The sequence below is a fragment of the Poecile atricapillus genome, chromosome Z (genome assembly GCF_030490865.1).
Source record: "Poecile atricapillus isolate bPoeAtr1 chromosome Z, bPoeAtr1.hap1, whole genome shotgun sequence".
Taxonomy (NCBI): Eukaryota; Metazoa; Chordata; class Aves; order Passeriformes; family Paridae; genus Poecile; species Poecile atricapillus.
Window position 1 is genome coordinate 83,433,371 of NC_081289.1, and position 19,670 is coordinate 83,453,040.

A 19,670-nucleotide genomic window follows, 5' to 3' on the forward strand; every position below is an offset into this window, starting at 1 on the left:
CTCTAAACACAGGTTTTCTCTGCTAAAAAGGACATTACAAGCAATGCTAGTTCTGTGGTCTAACAGAATGAATAAGGCAAGGGCACACACCACAGTCAGAAAAGTAGCATTTGAAATAAAACAATATGGCAAATTATTGCCCATTTCAGTGAAAGGTGATGGTTCAGCAATATATTAGAAAACCCAAATAAGATTATGATTGCTCTGGCATTGTAACTGACCATTAATAAACAAATAAATAGAAAAAAACATCCTTCTCCAACACTACACATAGAAGACATAAAAGGCACATGAATATTAGTATTCTGTGGCAGAACTATAATTGCAGTTAAATGTCATCTTCTTATTTTTTTCCAGGAAGTGTCACTTGCCCTTATTATTGATACTATGTTAAGCCTGTATAAACTATAAGACCAAACCAAAAAGTGTGTTAGTCTAACAAGATATTCTATACTTAAAAGTCAGATTTACAAGTTTGTAAGCAAGAATTTTTGTTAGTGTAATTTAAATAAAACATAACTTCTGGGCAACAATATGTAAATATCCACTATTGAAACGGACTGATTTTTATGATGTAGAAAGAGAAAATACAAAATAGTATCTGTTATCATACTAGCTACTAACCATTAAGACTACTAAATCACATAAAATTTATAGTGAGAAAATTTACTGCTGTTACACTGAATGATTTTGTTGTTCCATTCAAACTGCCTTACAAAACCAATGACATATTACTGCATGCTGACAAAAGTACTAACCCTCACCAATTCTTAGTAAATATTGCCAACCTGACAGTTTTGTACAAATGAATGACATCAATATAAGTGAATAAATCCAATATTTTGACCAAAGAGAACAGAGATTGTAAAAAAAAATAAGAGTAAGATAAACACAACAGACAACTGAAGCTGAAAACCATGTTTTACCAGTTATTAAAGAAACATTTCCACAGCTAGTATCCATCTCATGCAAACCTTTGGCATTTTGTTCACGTAAAGTCTGATTTTTAGGTGCTGCTCTATTTCTTCTGAAAAACTTGTCCAGGTTCTTTGAAGAGCCTATTTTCCAGCTACTGTCAAATATCGATTCTCCTTTTAATAATAATGCATCTAAGGTATCTTAATATCTGAATTTGAAATCAAGCAACAGTTCTTTGATAGTTTTATTTTTTTTTTAATAAATAAGTGACAGTTGCTGTGTTGTTGAATTTTATTAGCATCCCTGGGACCACAGCTATCTTAGGTAACAAATGTACTGAATTTCCAAAGACTCAGAAAACATCCAACTGTTTCTCTGTATTTGTGCAGTAAGCTGATATCCTCTTTATTCCCTAGAGGAGAGGTATCAAAGATAGTAGTACTCCCAAACTCTTCACAATGTCCAGCTGAGCTTCTGTTTCCCCAATGAAAAAAAATCTCGTCTCTACGTACAACTTCAGCATCTCCTACTCTAACACAGCGAACAAGGGACAACCATTATGAAACCAGGACTGTAAATGTTTAATTCTTGACATCCCTAATATATGACCTCATCATTAAATTGAAGAATTTGCTTCTGTCTTTCATTACCTTTTCGTGGCACTACTTCAGTTATTGAATGCATGGCTAAACAGTAACTGATCTGAGAAGAGCCATTTAGGCAAAATATAGAAGAGACAAGATAAAAATTACTCTTTTAATCTACATTTATTTATTTACGCCATTTACATTTAGTTTTTTATAAAAAGTAGAATCTTTTCAGAGCCGAATTCTCATTATAAATGGAACAGTCACTCATTCCCAGGGGAGGGACTTGAATTTCAGTCTCTCATGCACCAGATAACGGCTTCTGTCAAAAATCAGCGTTTCCCACTAGAGAAAGTTTCAACAGAAAATTTCAATTTTAACAAAACAGATCTATGCAATATTTTCGTACTGTATTTACAGGACATTGCCATTTTCTTTTGTTTTAAATATGTATTTTTAGTAAGTATTTAATTTAGCTTTTGTTACATTCTTAGCATATTTTTCTTTTTCATACTTGTTTTTCTAAAATGAGTTTTGTCCTACCACATTTTAATGTATTTACATGTGTTTTTCACATTGTGTACAATTATCTCCCTCCTTTTCCTACAATCTGTTCTCTATCTAGTTGCTTATTTGTTCTCTTCGTTCATCTTTCAGCATCTCTTTTACACTACCAAGTTTGAATTTTCAAATTAACACAATAATGTTAACTCTTCACATAAACCCTTGTCAACTCTTCACAATACCTCTTGCACAAAAGATCAAGTCTACACAATAGGGCTTGATATGAAACTTGGAAGAAGCATTACCTACAGGAATTGCACAGATGAAAAGAAAAATGTCCTTCTAGCTACTTGAATTCTCACCAGGATATTTCTCTTTGAATCTTTCTTTACAGATTTTGGGGAAGCAGCCCCAAAATATTAGAAATTTAAAATACAAAATTTTAATCCTCTACATTGCTCCCTTGTTACACACATGCTTGAGAAGTCATAATTCTTTTTTCCTCAAAAGTCTTGCATCAGAGAGAAATAGTTTCTACTCTTCCCTTAACTTCCTGTTTAGAAGTATCAGTTCATCCTGTTCAGTCCACTGCTCACTAATAACCCCAGCTGTTGCATCACAGTTTTCAGATTTTCCAAGAAATTAACTGAGAAGCTGAGAGAAAACCAGTAAAGCTATGGGTTTTGGCCTACTTAGAGGGTGGCTTTTTGCTTGTGTGGGTTTTTGTTTTTAAAATGCAGGTGTTTCTGAATTAGTTCCTTCACATAGGACATTCAAGCACTACTTTTTTAAATTTCAATTTTTATTTTTTTAATTAGAACCTAGTCTTCAGCAAATATTTTAAGCTGGCTGCAATGCCAGCATGTGTTGCAAAGTCACAACAGATGACAGGCATTTTCAAATCCTACATATCATTATCCACTTCAAATTCACTTAATTCTATTAGAAAAAAAATCCACGCTCTCTTGTCATCAGCACTGATGCTTTGATAAGGTCTGCTGGGTTCTTTCAAGAACGAGACCTCTCCTTAGAAGAAACACAGAAAGATCTAGGAAAATAATTCCCTACTTCAAATTATGTTGCATGAGGGACTATCACAATTTTCATTCAGGCTATTTATCATCTAGGCTAGTTATTTTCATTTCGTAAGTGACAGAAGTGACTAAATCAACTAGAGGACTGAACACCAGAAAAACCAGAAAAGGATGCAATTTTTACTATTATTTTTATTATATGGTGTCCTTACTGTCAGTCTACCATAATTTCCTGCATTTAGAAATGTAATTTATATGATCTGTATCTGAAGCAGTCATGATATCAGCATGTACCTATATATATTCTCTTTTGAGTCATAGCGAAGTGATTCTAAATACTTTCAGTGGGGTCCAACTCCCATAAAATATTGCCTTACGTAACCAGATACAAAACCAATTCCCAGTACAGAGATTACAGGACACAAAAAAACCAGCAACACATTTAATGACATAACTGAATCTGATTTAATACAACTGAATACGATCTATTCTTCATTTTGCATCCAGGAAATCACTGTAAATAGGATGTCTTCTAAACATGTAGTACACTTAACAGAATTTTAAGACGCACAAAAAGTGACAGTGGGTTTTACAATAGTTGATAGTTCAGTACTGAACTAAAGATAAATATGAATTTAAAAACCATATTAAGGAAAAGCTCAAAGATAAGAACACAGAGTTTGATGTATTAATGTTTTCTAATGATTACATTTTTGTAAAAATATTTTCTCATCCAACAATTGGGACTTTTTCTTGTCTTGATTTTTAAGGAGCATTCAAAATACAGAGATAAATAATCTGGTTTTAAGTATAACAACCATTTGAGAAAACAGAGGTTTGATCTCTGTCATACTGGCACAAACCATTGAACAAAATAAATAAAAATAACAAAAGAGCGAAAAGAAATATATAACTCTCCTCTTCTAGAAATAACCCTTAAAAATTATCTGTTACAATAACATTAGTATCCCAGTTTGAAACACTGTGTCTGTTATCTTACCCAAGACAGCAGCATCTCTCGGAAAGAAAATGCAAACATGTAAGCACTGTACAAAAATTGAAGTAGCTACAGCTATTTGGGTTTCTTGAGAAATGTTTTGGAAGCAGCACTAGAAGTCCCGTACGGGACCTACCATACATCTGTACTGCACTCAGTAATCCTGAGGTACTTTTTGTTCTGTCTCTGAATCTTGATTTAAGAATTATAAAAAACTGTATGTTAGAAAAAGATAAGCCTCACCTTCACAAGGTTTCTTTCTCTCCTGAAGTCTAGTCTAGTGCTTTGATAGTGAGGAAGACAAACCAAAAATAACTTAATGGCCTAATGTTTTTATATGTGTTCTTTCTTTGTTTTACTGAAAATAAATTGTCATTTTTATCCTGAATTCTTTAAAGACAGATGCAAAAATTATTCATGAACCACAAAAATTAATCTTCTAGCAAAATATGTAACAGTAACAATGACAACACTGATATTTAGAGTAGAACATTAGCTAAACTTGGCAAATATAATAGAAACAATAAGTCTTAAATAAGCTCTTCTAACATTTACTACAGGAAGTTTCTTTTAGGTAGCAGGGTGCACATGATGAATTACACCTGCAATGTACCAATGACAAAAACATAAAACAATTTGTCCATTGTTTCTCAAACAGATACAACAAAATAGTGTCAACAAAATGTGAATGTCTTCTATTGTCAAATAGTGATAAATAAATCAGAATTAATTGATATTTAGCACAAATCTGAAAAAGACTGTGGCTCTAATAAATTCAGTACAAACATAGTAAAAAAGATTGCTTGTTATCATGAAAGCTCATGTTACCATTATATTACACTAGTCATTAAGCAATAATATGTACAAATTCAATGAAATACGAAAGAAAACAATCAAAATTGTAAAAAATTTCTGTGGCATCTTCTAGCTGCATTGCATCACCTGCTGTGGGCTCCTATCATAGCATCTACCATATTAAGCTACATGGCAGTCCCAACACAACAACATGACTTGCAACTGAATTTTATTTTACTGCAAGGCAGGAATTTGGTTCCACTAGACAAAAGTTCAAAAAACCAAAAATGTATTCCGATCACTAATAAAATGATCACACAGTAACATACAGAATACTGATTAAAAAATTAAAACATCACAGGTTCACAGCTCTTCATATGCAGACCCACACCACCTTGTGTCCTTCAACTTCCACTTACCTCAATAGCTCTCTTTATGTACGGTATCTGTGTTCCACTGTCCAGATCTTCATTAATTATGAGTCTCCTTGCCCACTGACCAGCTCTGACAACACCATTACCATGAATTAGGACCAGCAGCTTGTCAGGATTTACTAATGCATCTTCACTCATGAAGATAAAGCTCTTTGGTTCAGTCTCAATTGCATCAACCTGCAATTAAAGACAACACACACTTTAATGCATCAATAAAATTCTTTGAAATAAAACCTGTATTTATAGAGTTATTTACCAAATTTACATAAAAACATTCACCATTTAACAATCATTTCAATGCATGAGTGCCCAGGACTAAATAAAAATAAAGCAAAATATACAATGTACCTTTGAAACATAAAAACATACCGCATTTTAGAACAGCAATCCAAGGGACATTTAAAATTAAGAAAAGAGGTGAAAGCTGTGAAATATCAGTTGTTGACAAAAATTTACAGGAAAGGAAGAAAGTCCATAAATGAGCAATTGGAGGGAGCAAGACAGAAAGGAGCAAGTAATTTCTCACCTCTGATATGCCTGAATCAATAATAAATTCTTACATAATACAAAAAAAAAAAAAACAAACCCTGGAGAGTTCCAAATTGGCCACCTCAACAGAAATACTCGATAACCTACATAGGAACCAGTACTGTAAATTTGTCTGTTACAAATTTAATGGGATAGGTTTAATAAAATATAGAAATCTAATTTGGTTCTAAATAATAGCTTCATTCAGAGTCCTCCTGTACCATGGTCAATACTTGGCTACTTTGCTGTAAGAACAGACCAACAATTAGCTTTGATATTCAGCAAACTGCAACCTAATAGCATATTTTGTCATTAAGAGAGTAAAGCAGCACTTTTTGTTCAATTCCAACTAAAGTTTTTACACTTGGTTTGGCAAGCCTGTCTCAAGACAAAATAACTGTCCTGATGTAAATACCATGAGGGCACAACAAATCCTCATGCCTACTTGTTCTTCTCTTTCTACCATAATACATAGAAAAGAAAGAACAAAACAGGCATATCACTCCCTCCTACTATACTCCAGCCCCTCAGCCTAACTGCCCAACTGCTAGGAACATTCTCTGCAACAGAGAAGAAAATCAGATCAGGTTATGATCCCTATGTTAAGAAGGAATTGGCTATTTGGATTATGTTAGTTTTTTTCTCATATATGGATATGTTATAGATGAGCAATGCGATGGTTGGCTCTCACAATTAAGGGATGAATATTATGCATATGTTGAGAGAGGTTTTATTGATGTGTAGATACATCACTGTGACATGTTCTCCCCATAGTCCTCTTTCCCCTCCCCGTGTTGTTGTCACCCACAGCCCTGGCAGCCCGGGCAGCTGGAGCGGGCAGGCTCGTTCCTGGGAGGTGGCAACACCTGAGCTGCAGCCATGGACGGCGAGGAAGAGCTGACTGATGGACTTGGGTTAAGGTTACCTGATAGAACACCGGGGGTACAAAAAGGTGGAGCAGCCATTTTGTGGGCGAGCACATGGTGGTTTAGTTCCGTGCTCCCAGGGCTGTAATTTTCCTTATTCAGTCATTCTGTTGTATTTAATAAACCTTTGAAATTTTAAAAGTGAGCATCATTTCTCACAGGTATATATTCTCATCTACCCTTATAATAGGAAAAATTAATTCTGCATGCATCTTCAGACTTTTTTTAATATAAGTCATACCAAACATTTTTTTTAATGAAGTCAGTGAGACTACTTGAACAAAACAAATTTGTAAATGAAAGTGCCATAGCACCGAAGACCTTATTCCCTTGCTCCAAAATAAAGTAACTTCTCATGTGCCTCAGAGTTTGCATAGGAAATGCACAGGAAATTTGAGGAAAAATAGAAAATACGTTAAAGAATATGTTCTATTGAAAAGACTGGGGCTACAGTCAGATCATGCTGCTGCTTTTGAAATAGCAGTATTGACACCTTAAAAGGTGAAACAGATTAGGTAAAAAGTCTAACACTGAACTAAACTAAAAAAGCTAACACTAAAAAGCTAACACTGAATCTCAGATAATACTAGGCAAGGTGTAACTGACTTCTACCCACAAATGGAATATTTAATTTTTTCCTATAATTAGGAAAAAAACACTGAATTTTCATTTCAGACTAATGTATAACTTAGCTATAGGTTTTAGCACCTATACACTAAAATATTATCTAGTACACATAGGAAATACTAGCACTTAGTAAACATATGCACTAGAAGATATAGCTAGTTCACATATCTGCTAAGAAGTTAATTTTAAACAGCTAAAATATCCACCAAGATCATTAAAAAATTACTTTTGATTCTTTTCCCAAAATTAAACACATTTAGAAACTTTTGTCAAGCTAATTTACCTTCAAATAGCACTAATTTATTAGATCCAGCTTTCACTAGAGCATGCATGTAAAGGTCACTCCTATACATAATCTTACTTTACTGACAGATCAATGTAGAATACCATTTAATGCCAGACACCATCAGGCCACATAAAATTATTTGCATTTATTAACGACTTGCCCTTCTGGACCTACTCAAGAACACTGATTTCTAATCACTTAAATATAAACTGAATAAATACAGCAAAATGTTTTTATAGATCAATTTAACAATTTGATACAACATCGGTATTTACAGGTGAGAACAATCCTCCAGTAATCTGTAGCTAGGCATGCCAAATCTATCTAAATTACAATGAAAATTTACTGTTTAAAACTACTGTTTAGGTTTTTTTCTTAGATTTTTTTTTCCCAATGTACAATATACAATAATTCCTTAATAATTCCTTAATAATATTGAATGTTGAAAAGGGAAAAAAATCCACTAGAATGTTTTTTATTATTTTTCTTACTAAGTATTTTACTTATTTCAGTTAAGAAACGCAACAAAATCATGAGTCTTGACTCTACAAAGTAGGCAAAAACTGCAACTGGAGGAAAGAACATGGCAAGTAAGTAGAATTGAAACTGAAAAGACTCAAAAAAGATTGTGAGACTTGTGAACAGCTGGTGGAGAGAAAAATCTGCTCATTTGCTTCCCAAGATGAAACGTCATCTTCTATATGTTTCAACATAAACCTCACTAACTCACTTTGGTTAGTCTTCATCACAGTATTGAGAGTCCTGATTTAGAATTTTTCAATCAAACTGTAAAACTGAGAACTGCTGATCAATATTACAGGCAGCTAATCAACATTTGACTATTACCACAACTAACTTAACAAACCTAAAATGTGTGGAAATTTTACAAACAAGTATTAACTTCTCTTAGGTGATAAAACCAGCAAAAGGGACATGCATAGAGATAACAGACCATTGTTTCGCAAAGAGAAACATTATTCTTGGATGAACTTTTACCTATTGAAGTGAAAGAGGAAAGCACTGATAATTGAGAAGGTTCTGCAAAGTGAGATGTTTCAGTGCCATTGTCAATTAAACATGAGTCCTGGTTTCAGCCAGCATAGAGTTAATTTCTTCACAGTAGCTGATACAGTACTGTGTTTTGGCTTCAGAACAAGAATGGTATCAATAACACACTGATATTTTTGATTTTTGTTAAGTTGTGTTTAACCAAAGTCAAGGACTGCCCTTTCTTTATCTCATGCTCTGCCAGTGAGAAGATACGCAAAATAAACTTGGAGGGAGTATGGCTGGGACAAGTGCCTTGAACTGGCAAAGGAATATTCCACACCCCAGAACATCATGCCCAGGATATAAACTGGGGGGAGTTACCCAGAAGCATGGCCAATCTGGGTTCAGGAATCAGGGTATGGCATCTGGCACTGCACATCAGTTTTTTGGTCTTATTATTATCATTTACCATTATCACTGTATTTTACTTTGCTTTAGGTTATTAAACTGTTTTTATCTCAGCTAACAAGCTTTACTTTGATTCTCCTTCCCATTCTGCTGGTGTTGGGGCAGGTAAAAGGAGGGTTGAGCAAGCAGCTGTATGGTGTTTAATTTTCAGCTGGGCTTAAAACCACTACAATATGTTACTAATTATTTAAAATTCCATCTCAGGCTTCCTCAGAAGCTGTTAAAGTTGCAGTTAGTTCAGAAGCACTCTATTTATCCTCAACAGCTAAAGAAGAGCAAAGATTAATCACTGATTATGCCACTAAAACTAGAGAAATACAAATACTTCATCTGGCTAAAACAATTGCAGTCTTTCTTTTATTCCTAACATAACCTTCAGTGGAGCACAAAATGAAACTTTGCAAGTAGTAATGGCCTCTCCCTTAATATAGGACTCTTCATTAAAATTTTTAAGACCAGTAGTACATGTTGAACACTATTAGAAGTGCAATGCTTTACAGTAATAACAATGCAACATGGAACTTGGCCTCCTTGTGTAGGAAAAAATGTTCAGATGCTGGCATAATACAATGATGGACAAGCTCTCCTGATCTGCCAATTGGTCTTACTTTCATGTCTGAAAAGAAATTAATAAACTTTTGTATCTAAAACTGAAGCTGCCACCTAAGAAACCAAAACAAAGACAGCAAGTTCGACTTTACACACAAGGTTGAAATTAAAGAATATGAGAGAACATAAAACACCATCATTCTAAACTTTTGAAGCACATCATTTCCATTCCCTATTAAAATCATGCTGAAAAAAAGCACACTCCACCTAACACAGCCCCAAAACACATTTCAAACATTCAAAAATCACAGCACTGCCAACTCCATTACCAGCTGACAGAAAAAGGAAAGCCAATACACCAACTTTCTGAACACCTGTGATGAGGTTAAAAGAAAAAAGTTTATGTATTCATCTCTAAAATATTCACATAAAAAATCTGTGTGTGTATATATATATATATATGCAAACACACACACAAATATATATATGTTTGAGCCATCTTGGTCAGACTAAGGTCCAGGGTCCTATTTCTGACAACACACAAATTGCGTAGCGGAACAGTAACAAAACAGAGTGGTTATAGAGTGATTCTTCCCTGGCTTTGACAGCCAGTAACTTTGGAACCTTGCAAGCCACAGCTTATATAACTGGACAAGCATGTACAATAGTTCAAGGCACCTGTCCCACCTTAATATCGTCAAATGGGTTTTTTTGAATGCATTTATACCTCTCTCCTTGATAGTATTCTGTGGCAACCAGTTCCACAATATAATTGGGACATATATGAAATAATACTGTCTCTTTCAGTAGAGATCTCCTGCCTGATAATTTAAACTTGATGCCCCTTAGGTTCTCTATTATGAAAAAAGCAAAAACCCATTCCCTATTCATCTTCTCTTCACCTTTCATGATTTTATAGATTTGTCATATTCCTTCCTCAGTCATCTATTTTCCAAGCTGAAGAATCTTTGTTTAATCTTTCTTTGTCTGAAAAGCATTTCATGCCTGTGATCATCCTTGCAACCCTCCTCTGTATTTCTTTTTAATTCTTCATATCCTTTTTGATATGGTGTCCAGACTTCATGCAGTGTTTAACATGAGGGCCCACATAATGAGTGGAATGACGATGTTTTTCTGTTTTGTTCTCGATACCTCATAATTCCTAACATCCTATTTGCTTTGACAGTCTTTGACTGCCATTGAGCACTCACTGATGTTCTCAGAGAACTACTCACAATCACTTCAAGCTCTTTCCTGAGATGTAATAGCTCATTTAGAGGCCACTGTTGTGTTTACAGAGTGAGTTATCTTCCCCATAATTTTGTATTTACTAGAATTTAATCTCCTGTCATTTAATCATCCCGCTATTCAGCATCAAGAAATAATTTCTCAACTCATCATCATCAGCTTTAGGTTTAACTATCTCAAATAATTTTAGAAAAAAAACCCAGAAAAGTTTGTTAGCTTGTATTAATTTTTTTTTTTCATTTTGCTTACAACTATATCACTTTTAATAGCATTTCATTAGTAACAGTTTATTCCACTTGTAAAATATGAACAACTTTCTCCCCTTTTAACCAATTAACTCCTAGGGGGACTCCCTTCTCCTGTGGCTTTTAAAAGCATTTAAGTTTGTTGACAGTTCACTAGAAATACTTGTACTCTTACTGACAAGATTTTTCTTCTTCATGTGATCTCTGACTCCTGCAATAAATTCTTTTTTTTCAAAAGAAACTTGTATTCATTTCCCCCAATATATTACAATTACTATTATTAGCTGATTTCAGCAGTAAGTTAAATAAAAATTGGTTGTTTTGCAACTTCATATATAGCTTCTTATAGAACCCTAGATTCAAAATAAATCTCATCCTGGAATTTGTTTATTGTACAATATAATAACTAGTCCTAAAGCCTCCTCTACTGATATGACAAATTTCAGACAGTTGCTCAGAATTACATCCTATTTAGGAAAAAAAAAGTTAAGTGTGTGGAAATTGGACAAGTAGAATTGGAAATAATAATAGGGTTTTCTTTGTTCAGGTTTTTTTGTTTGGTTGGTTTTGATTTTTATTTTTTGTTTGTGCGTTTTTTTGGTTTTGGGGTTTTTTTTTTTGGTTGGTTTATTTTTTTTTGGTTTTTTTTTATTTTATTTATTTATTTATTTATTTTTATTATTTGACCTCAGTGTTCACTTTAGCTGCAGTTCATCTACTGGCCTTATCAGTTCTCTTTTAATATTAGCCTTTACAACTCTAACGAGATCCTCGAATTTGTTTTTTGTGAACTTCCTGTGATTTTACACGTGACTTGCCAACATTTATACTCTCTCCTATTCTCATCCTAAAAGCTGTTTTATTGTTTTTATTAGTCAGCCTCCTTTACTAGTTTAAACTAGAAGGTTTTGTGTCCTTACTTGGGAGTCTTTCGGTGGCTATTTAAACCTAGCTTTTACACAGCTTTAATTTTTCAGCTTCTAAATATATTATTTCAATTTTTCATTTCTGTATGTGCCTTCATAACCCATTTTTGATTGTAGTGAGGGCTGGCTATCCATAACAGCCACTCCTGAAGAATGGTGTTTGTACCTCATATGAATTTTTCCACAATGCTTCCATTAAAGACACCTGAATATTTTGTGCTTTCTTAATTTGCTCCAAAATGTAACTATGACACTTGACAGAAGTTGAAAGTAATACATTTGAGAACAGCTTAAATGTACTACAGAACAACTGTATCCATGCCTACTACACAACTTCTAAATACAAGTAAACAGAGATTAATACAAAAGCGAGAACTAGCCAGGGCTACTCTTCTTTCAAGCCAAGAAAGCCAAACCTTAGAGCCAGGCAAATGAATCACCACAGGTGTCACATAGGTGATAGAGGTGCTATAATACCTATCCCAAGTTCCTCTATCTTCATGTTTTGGAGCTAATTGATCAGCCTTAGCACTGCACTACTTATATGCATATTATTCATATTCTATTTTAGGAATCAAAGAAAGTCTCATAACCTTAAAATCAGGGCACTTTGAATTTTATAAACAAAAGCTTCATGGTTTCACAAACATGACAAAGTGTGGCATGGCTTGAGAAGTCTTTTGGTACATTACCATTCTGGAAGTACTTCTTGGACCTAAACTTCATCAAGAAAGAAAATTATCCAAAAAGCTGGAGATCATAACTAGCATTGCACCAGTGATGAACCTAAGCCTATGTCTGTATACACAGAAAAATCTGTGAAAAATCAGTCTCAGTTGTCAGGCATTGGTGCAAGCACCAGGCTGCAAGTACTGCCCTTCAACTTCTCTGAATCTCGTAGCTAAGCTCATTCTGCCATGACCATGAGACACTGAAAAAGTCCTTCGAGGAAACTACAAGTAGTTTGGGCAGGTTATTAAAACATTCCCTAAGCAATGCTCAGGGAATGGAATTAGGAATAGTGAAACGTTACAGAACTGTTAAGGGAAAAGACTTTTTCCTTCCGTAGCCTTAAGATGTTTTCTTTGACTGAATATGAAGGTTTGTCTGAAGAAAACAGCAATTCAGAAGATTTCCAAGAGCATAGGAATCCTTCATAATGATAGAAAATCTACACAGTGCTGTCACACTCCAGTCTCCCCTGCACTCTCCAGTATAGAATATAAAAATACCTGAACATCATCATCATACCACATGTATTTATAAACACTCTGATAAGTAGGGGAACACTTCATCTTTTCCAAGGTTGATAAAATACTTTCACTAAGCAATATAAGCACTTTATATTACATACTGTTGGAATGCATGAAATAGAAGGCTCTCTGAGTGCCTCAGAGAGAGAAAGGAATGCCAGGATTAAATTGGAGCCTTTAGAGAAACTGAAATATATTAACACACAGACATGAACTAGGACTGTAAGTTTTAGTTTTAAGTAAGTAGAAATATATCTTAAGTGCCTTAAGAGACTGTGTTAGCTAGTAAAAAGCCCTAAAGCCTAGTTTAAAGTTCAGTAGTGTTACCTTTTACAAAATTAACTTAGCTCCAGACATAATGAAAACACAGAAAAATAGCGCTTGTATTTCTAGATAGAACAGATAGAATTATTTGTGTGAACAGATAAAAATATATACATAGTTTTTGGGTAAGAACTGACATGACTTTTGCACATTACAATTAAACTCAGATTGGCGTAGGAAGAATGTTTTAGAATTGTGTTTTTAACTGATGGGGTGATTTCTGAATAAAATCCCCCTGTACCAGGATGAAAAAACAACAACAGAAAGAGGAAGAAAGAATAATAAGAAAAAAGGTGTGAGAGCTGCTGCTTCTGCTCAGAACATCAGGACTCTGTGCCATAAAGCTTTTAGCACGGACTTTAATACTCTGAACTCTTCGCCTTTGAGACTGATGTATTCATGCAATAAACAACTTTACAAGAACCAACAGCTGCTCTTGTCTCTTGGAAGACTCAAAACCCATGCAAAACTCAACAACATACATACTACAAATTACTGAAACAGCATTTTAAAAAAAATTACTTGGAGTTGTTTACTGATACTCAATGTGAGTGTAGCCTGTGGAGACGCTTCTGTTTTCTACATTCAGCTTCAGACATCCCAAAATATCCACAAATACTTTTCAAAAAGCTTATGCCTCTCCTATTAAAATCACCACATCTGAAAATTCTGGTATCTGGTAAAGTAAGGAAGGCTCAGCTGGAGAAATCAAACACATGAGAAACGAGGTGGAATCACATCTCCAGATGCATACATATGTAAAATACAAAGGCAATGTCCTGAGACCATGCCCTGCACAGAGCCCTGGCACAACTTGTCTTTATCTGAATATGGGATCACAGGCTATGCTGGGTACAGATTCAAAAAAACAATGCCTTTGGAAAAATAAATTATACTTACTGGAAGAGTTACTTTCTTCAAGTGGCATTCGTTCTCTAGTAGTTCATAAATATATTTAGTAATGATCTGGAAGAAAAGGAAAAAATATAAATGTCACCAGGTACTAAAACACTTATAATAATGACATATGCAGGCAGAAAATTTAAAGGCTAATTGGGCAAACTTCTAAGCACTTGTATATGTTTTGCCACTCTTCTGAATCCTTTACTATATAACTAATTATAGAACTTGGAGCTTTAGACTAAAAATTCTCTCTGTGGCATAGAAAAGACTTCTTGCCAGTACAATGGAATGGTAACTGTACATGTGAATCTGTCATGCACTGCTGTGTGAATAATTAGGTGAATAACAACCTCAAAACTAAGATTTATAACCAATTAATATATACTCGGCAGGTAGAAGAAAGGCTCTCTTTGTAAAGAAATACTTTTGAAGTATTTTGTCTATTAGCAGATCTCTGGAATTCTCTCCCCTCCAGGTTCACTTCATGATTTACATGGAGAGCAGATCTGTAGCCACCCTCAGCTAAGCTACCTTGCCCTTTCTACTCACTGAACAGGGGAGGTATGGGTCAAAGATTGCTAAATAGAAGAAAACCCCATACAGATTTGCCACAGTGGGGGAGTTTATGTTTCTCTTCTCCATATAGGAATAAAATGGAAATTTCAATCCTGGAACCAAAGGTATCACTTCAGAAAGCAACAAAACAAAGAAAGAAAGAAAAAAAACCAAAAACCAAACCAAGCACCAAAAAACCCCTACAAACAAAAAACCCTCAAACAAACAAAAAAAATAGAAAAAACCCAAACAAAAACATAAAACCAAAACAAACCAAAACCCACCAGAAAACAAAAACAAAACCAAAAAAAGACAAAACTCACAAAAATCAACCTTGTTGCAATAAAAGATGGCCTCTCAAATGTAACGAAGTTGTTTACATTCTGAAGTCTTGCCTACTATCTAGGGACTTTTTATTCTGCCCTTACATATTATAAGAAAAATGGAGATTCAGATGTAAGAACTTTCTAACTATAATTAATTTGGGAATTTAACCAAGGAACAAACAGGCACCTCATCTATTTGAGGTTGTAAAAATGGTTTGGAAGTTACTGCCTGGATTTCAACGGCTACAAGAGTTTGGCGGAAAAAAAAAAAAAAAAGGTAAATTAAAGAGGTAAAATAAAGAACTCATTTTAAGAGGCTGAAATGGGGTTTGCGTTCTCTTTAAAGCTCAGGGAACAGTATTTAAATTCCAGACAGGACAAGATCTAAGTCTCAGAATACTAATCGAGGAATATCTGGGTACAAACCCAGACAGTATTATTTAGACCAACACCTCAAGGCCACAATTACATCCATCTGAACCCATAGTATATCAAACCCCAACAGAAACATTCCTGTAACAAAGGTCTCAAGTGATAGCACCTTAACTACACACTATGATCCAAACAAGTAGGAGCCAGGGTGTCATAAACGTTGAATTTAATTTTCCGAATGCACAATTACAAAAAGAAGTTTTAATGAAGTCCAAAAGTTTTTATTATGCAAATGTGAGGAAACAATATGCAAAGGTTTGGAACACATATGAACAAACTGGAGGTGCCAATGAAAGCTAATTAAAAATGTTGGTATATACCCCTCCTTTCCTTTCACTAAAACCCCAATCTTTATTAGGATTATAAGAATTCTTTCCAATCCTGCTCAAATACATTTATTGATAGAATTATGTTCAAAAAACTTTATGGTTTACAGAAAATCAGTCTTTCTGAACATTATTATCTACACAGAAACTGCATTTGAAGAAGGAATTCAGCTGCAAGCAATGAGTTGATTTAAGACATGTTTATCCCCAAAGCAGTATGCTAGGAACATGCATACAGTGTAATTTTACCTTCAGGGGGAAACTTTTTATGGTTCACCGAAATCAACTGCAGTGTAACACCAACAAGTAAAGCAGTTAAGTTCCTGCAGTCTCAAATGCTAATGTTGTACAGACATTAAAATGAGTATAATGATGATATGGCCTAAAACATAGAAATCTTCTTCTTAACTCTCAATTCAGGCATCTCCTCACTGTTAAAATCACTAAATGAACACTTGGAAGAGACACAAACTGATACACAGAAAATATATTTTAGACACCACTTGTGAAAGTCTACCCTTCTTGCCGCTGTTTGTATCTATTTCTTCTATTCTCTTTTATTTAGACTGTGTCTTCAGAGCAGAAATAAACCTTTATTTGTTTTTTCTACAGGCATGTCAATGGGGCTCTCATTCTAACTGACTATGCACTATTCTAATAAAGACCAATACAGCTTTAAAAATGGGAGTGTTGAATCAGTAGAACACTCTGGTGTGGCAAAGACTTAACCTAATGAGTGCTTTCAATAAAAGCAAACATAAAGAAGGATATAGCGGGTGGAGGCTCATATGCAAAGTTTGAGATTATCATCCTCAGACAGCTCAGCACCTGGATGGCCTGCATTGCTCAGAGACATTTCAGGAAAAAAGCCTTAAAAAACCCCTCAAACCTGCCCCAGTCTGTGTGTCTGTCTGTCTATGTGTATGTGCGTATATGTATATATGCATGTAGCCACAGAAGGGGTTGAGAGTATTTGGAGTAGATCAACATATTTAGAGATATCCTTGAAATGGGTGGTACACTATCAGTTTTAAACAATGGAAACCAATGCACAAGATCTCTTGAAGTGCCATCCAAGTCCAAAATTTTTCAGATTTGACAGCATTATTAATGGCCAGGCTTCCTGCATGTACCATAGATGCATCTGGAAAATTTGGCAAGATTCTGCCCTTCCTAGGAAAACCTAGCAAAATTCTGTCTTATGTGGGAAGTACTGAAAACTGTCTTATGGCTGCAAGTACTGAAAATGCTATACATCCAAGACTATCTTTGGATTTTTATGGTTTTAATGACTTCCTCTGCTTTTATGGCTGGTAAGTAATTTTTTAAAAATTAATTATTCAAATATCTTTCCCACAGGAAGCAAAATGAAAAAGAAACTGTGTGATATTGTTTATATAGAACTAGTTAGACTTATTATTTCAAATCCTTATAATTTATATAGCCACAACTTCTCTAAGTAGCAATATTATCTTGTGCATGCTGGTGTTCTATATTTAAGATCTGAAAACTATTGTAGGATCTATTGTAGAATGTCGAGAAGTATCTTATGAGTTCTTGCATGAGAAGGTGGCTCTGGTTACACTCTACGAACTCTTCTGGACAAATTATCAGTCAGTCACACAACTGCTCATCACTGTAGGTATATAGTGACAGAGGCTAATCAATTCAGTCCTCCATCAATAAATCATCTGAACTATCAAGCAACAAATTGTTCAGATCCAGATGTTCTCTACGTAACACTTACAAGAGAGCCCTACTCATGCTAGTCATGCTAACCTGGGGTAGTTGCACTTTTTCTAAGGCTCTTGAAACTGGTCATGGTGTGCCAAATCTGTAAGCAGTATACTGCATTGTAATTCAAGCTAATAACATGACTGGAGGGCAGGCATCATTGTGTCCAAGACTGCAAAGGAAAAAGAACCAATAGTATACCTGCCTACAGTGTATGAAATTAATTGCCTGATAAACAGAGAAGAAATTGGCAATTCTGCATTTCTTGTATGAGATACTGAAAACTTCCACCTCATATTAGGATATTTCTGTACTTCATTTACATCCAAGTGCTGTCTATCAGGAAAACACATCCCAGATAAAAAAAATATCTGAAGTTAGAACTATCAAGTTGTTCTTACTGACTGTTGAAGGGAAAAAAACCCAAACAGAACACAAACACCAAAAAATTCCATGCCTCTCATGCAAGAGAGAAAGAGAAAGCCATGGAAAGCCTAACACTTCGACTGTCCAAGAAAAGGTTGTACTCAAACCATGTGATAAAGGATACTTTCTTCCCAGAACAAAGCAGCCTTCTCTGGAAGGGAACTACATTGCTTGTACTTTAAATTGCTCCCATTGGACAGAGGAGCTCATGTTCTGGTTTCCCAAAGCCTGAGAAACTTCTGCATAAATGAAATCACAGCTACTCTAAATTTGTTGCACTAAAAAAATTCCCATAATGAAGGCAAGCTGATGAGAGCAGGGACCACAGTTGAGTAGAACACATCCTGAGCAGTAAAACCAAGTAGATTATCCTGGGCATATTAAAAGCACAAGTATCTAATCTCTGCTATCATTTCCTTGTTATAGTTTTCCTTCACCTACGGTGGACAAGGTTGAGAGCCTTAATACATATAGCTCAGGAGTAGAACCAAACTTCAGTGCTCACAGACGCCTTTCTGAGGAGCTTCAAAAAAGTCAGTCTTGATTTATGTTGGATATAATAGAGAATCCCTCCAGAAGTACCTTTTCAAAGTACTAGTGGTCTCAAATATGTAATCTACAGAGTTCAATAACTTCATGGATAATTGGGGGATAGACCTACGTTGTGACCAGTGATCCTTCATATTGATCCAGAAAACATAATTTTAATCATAAAGAAATTAAATTTAATGACTTGGACAGACAGCAAAAAGAACAAAGAGAAGCACATTATGTTATGACAGACCTGAGGTTACCCTTGCATTGTGAAATATTCTGCACAACAACAAGACTATAATGCTGCATACCTTGTGCAGAGCAAAACTGAAACTCCAGGTAGAAATCTAGTACTGGAACACACAAGTGTAGTATACATTAACTATTAAGGTACTGGCTTCCTACAATATATGTTTTTTTAAAACTGTGGTTCATACAAAGGATTTTCTTATGATTGTTCTCAATTACCAAAAGCATTGGAAAATTCTGTTATCAGTCTAATTTGTTAAATCTTTGCAGCATTCTGAAATTCCATGATCAAAAGAAACTACATGATCAATACCTGTACAGAACTATGAGAAAACAGAAATTAAATACTAAGAAACAGTGACACCATGTTTGAAGTTAGAAAGATCATGAAGGTACTGAAGTCTAAATACAATTATAAGTGAAGACAAATAGCAAAGAGACACTTCAACGCTTTAAGTACTGGAGGTCTTTAAATAGTCTGGAAAAGAGCACTGAAAAAAGAACTCCCACAAAGCAGGGAGGCAATTCCAAACTAACTCAGTTTAA

At 34.7% G+C, this 19,670-nt stretch overlaps 1 protein-coding gene across 3 annotated transcripts in view; it reads right to left on the reverse strand.

The window, feature by feature from the left end:
- FAM172A (family with sequence similarity 172 member A) overlaps window positions 1-19,670 on the reverse strand; it is a 256,713-nt gene that overhangs the window by 189,259 nt on the left and 47,784 nt on the right. For all 3 annotated transcript variants that reach the window (XM_058826615.1, XM_058826614.1, XM_058826613.1), the window contains exons 5-6: window positions 14,540-14,605; window positions 5,255-5,446 (exon numbers count right to left, since the gene is read on the reverse strand). In XM_058826615.1, the coding sequence (XP_058682598.1) occupies window positions 5,255-5,446; window positions 14,540-14,605 (258 nt within the window). The remainder of the gene's footprint in view (window positions 1-5,254; window positions 5,447-14,539; window positions 14,606-19,670) is intronic.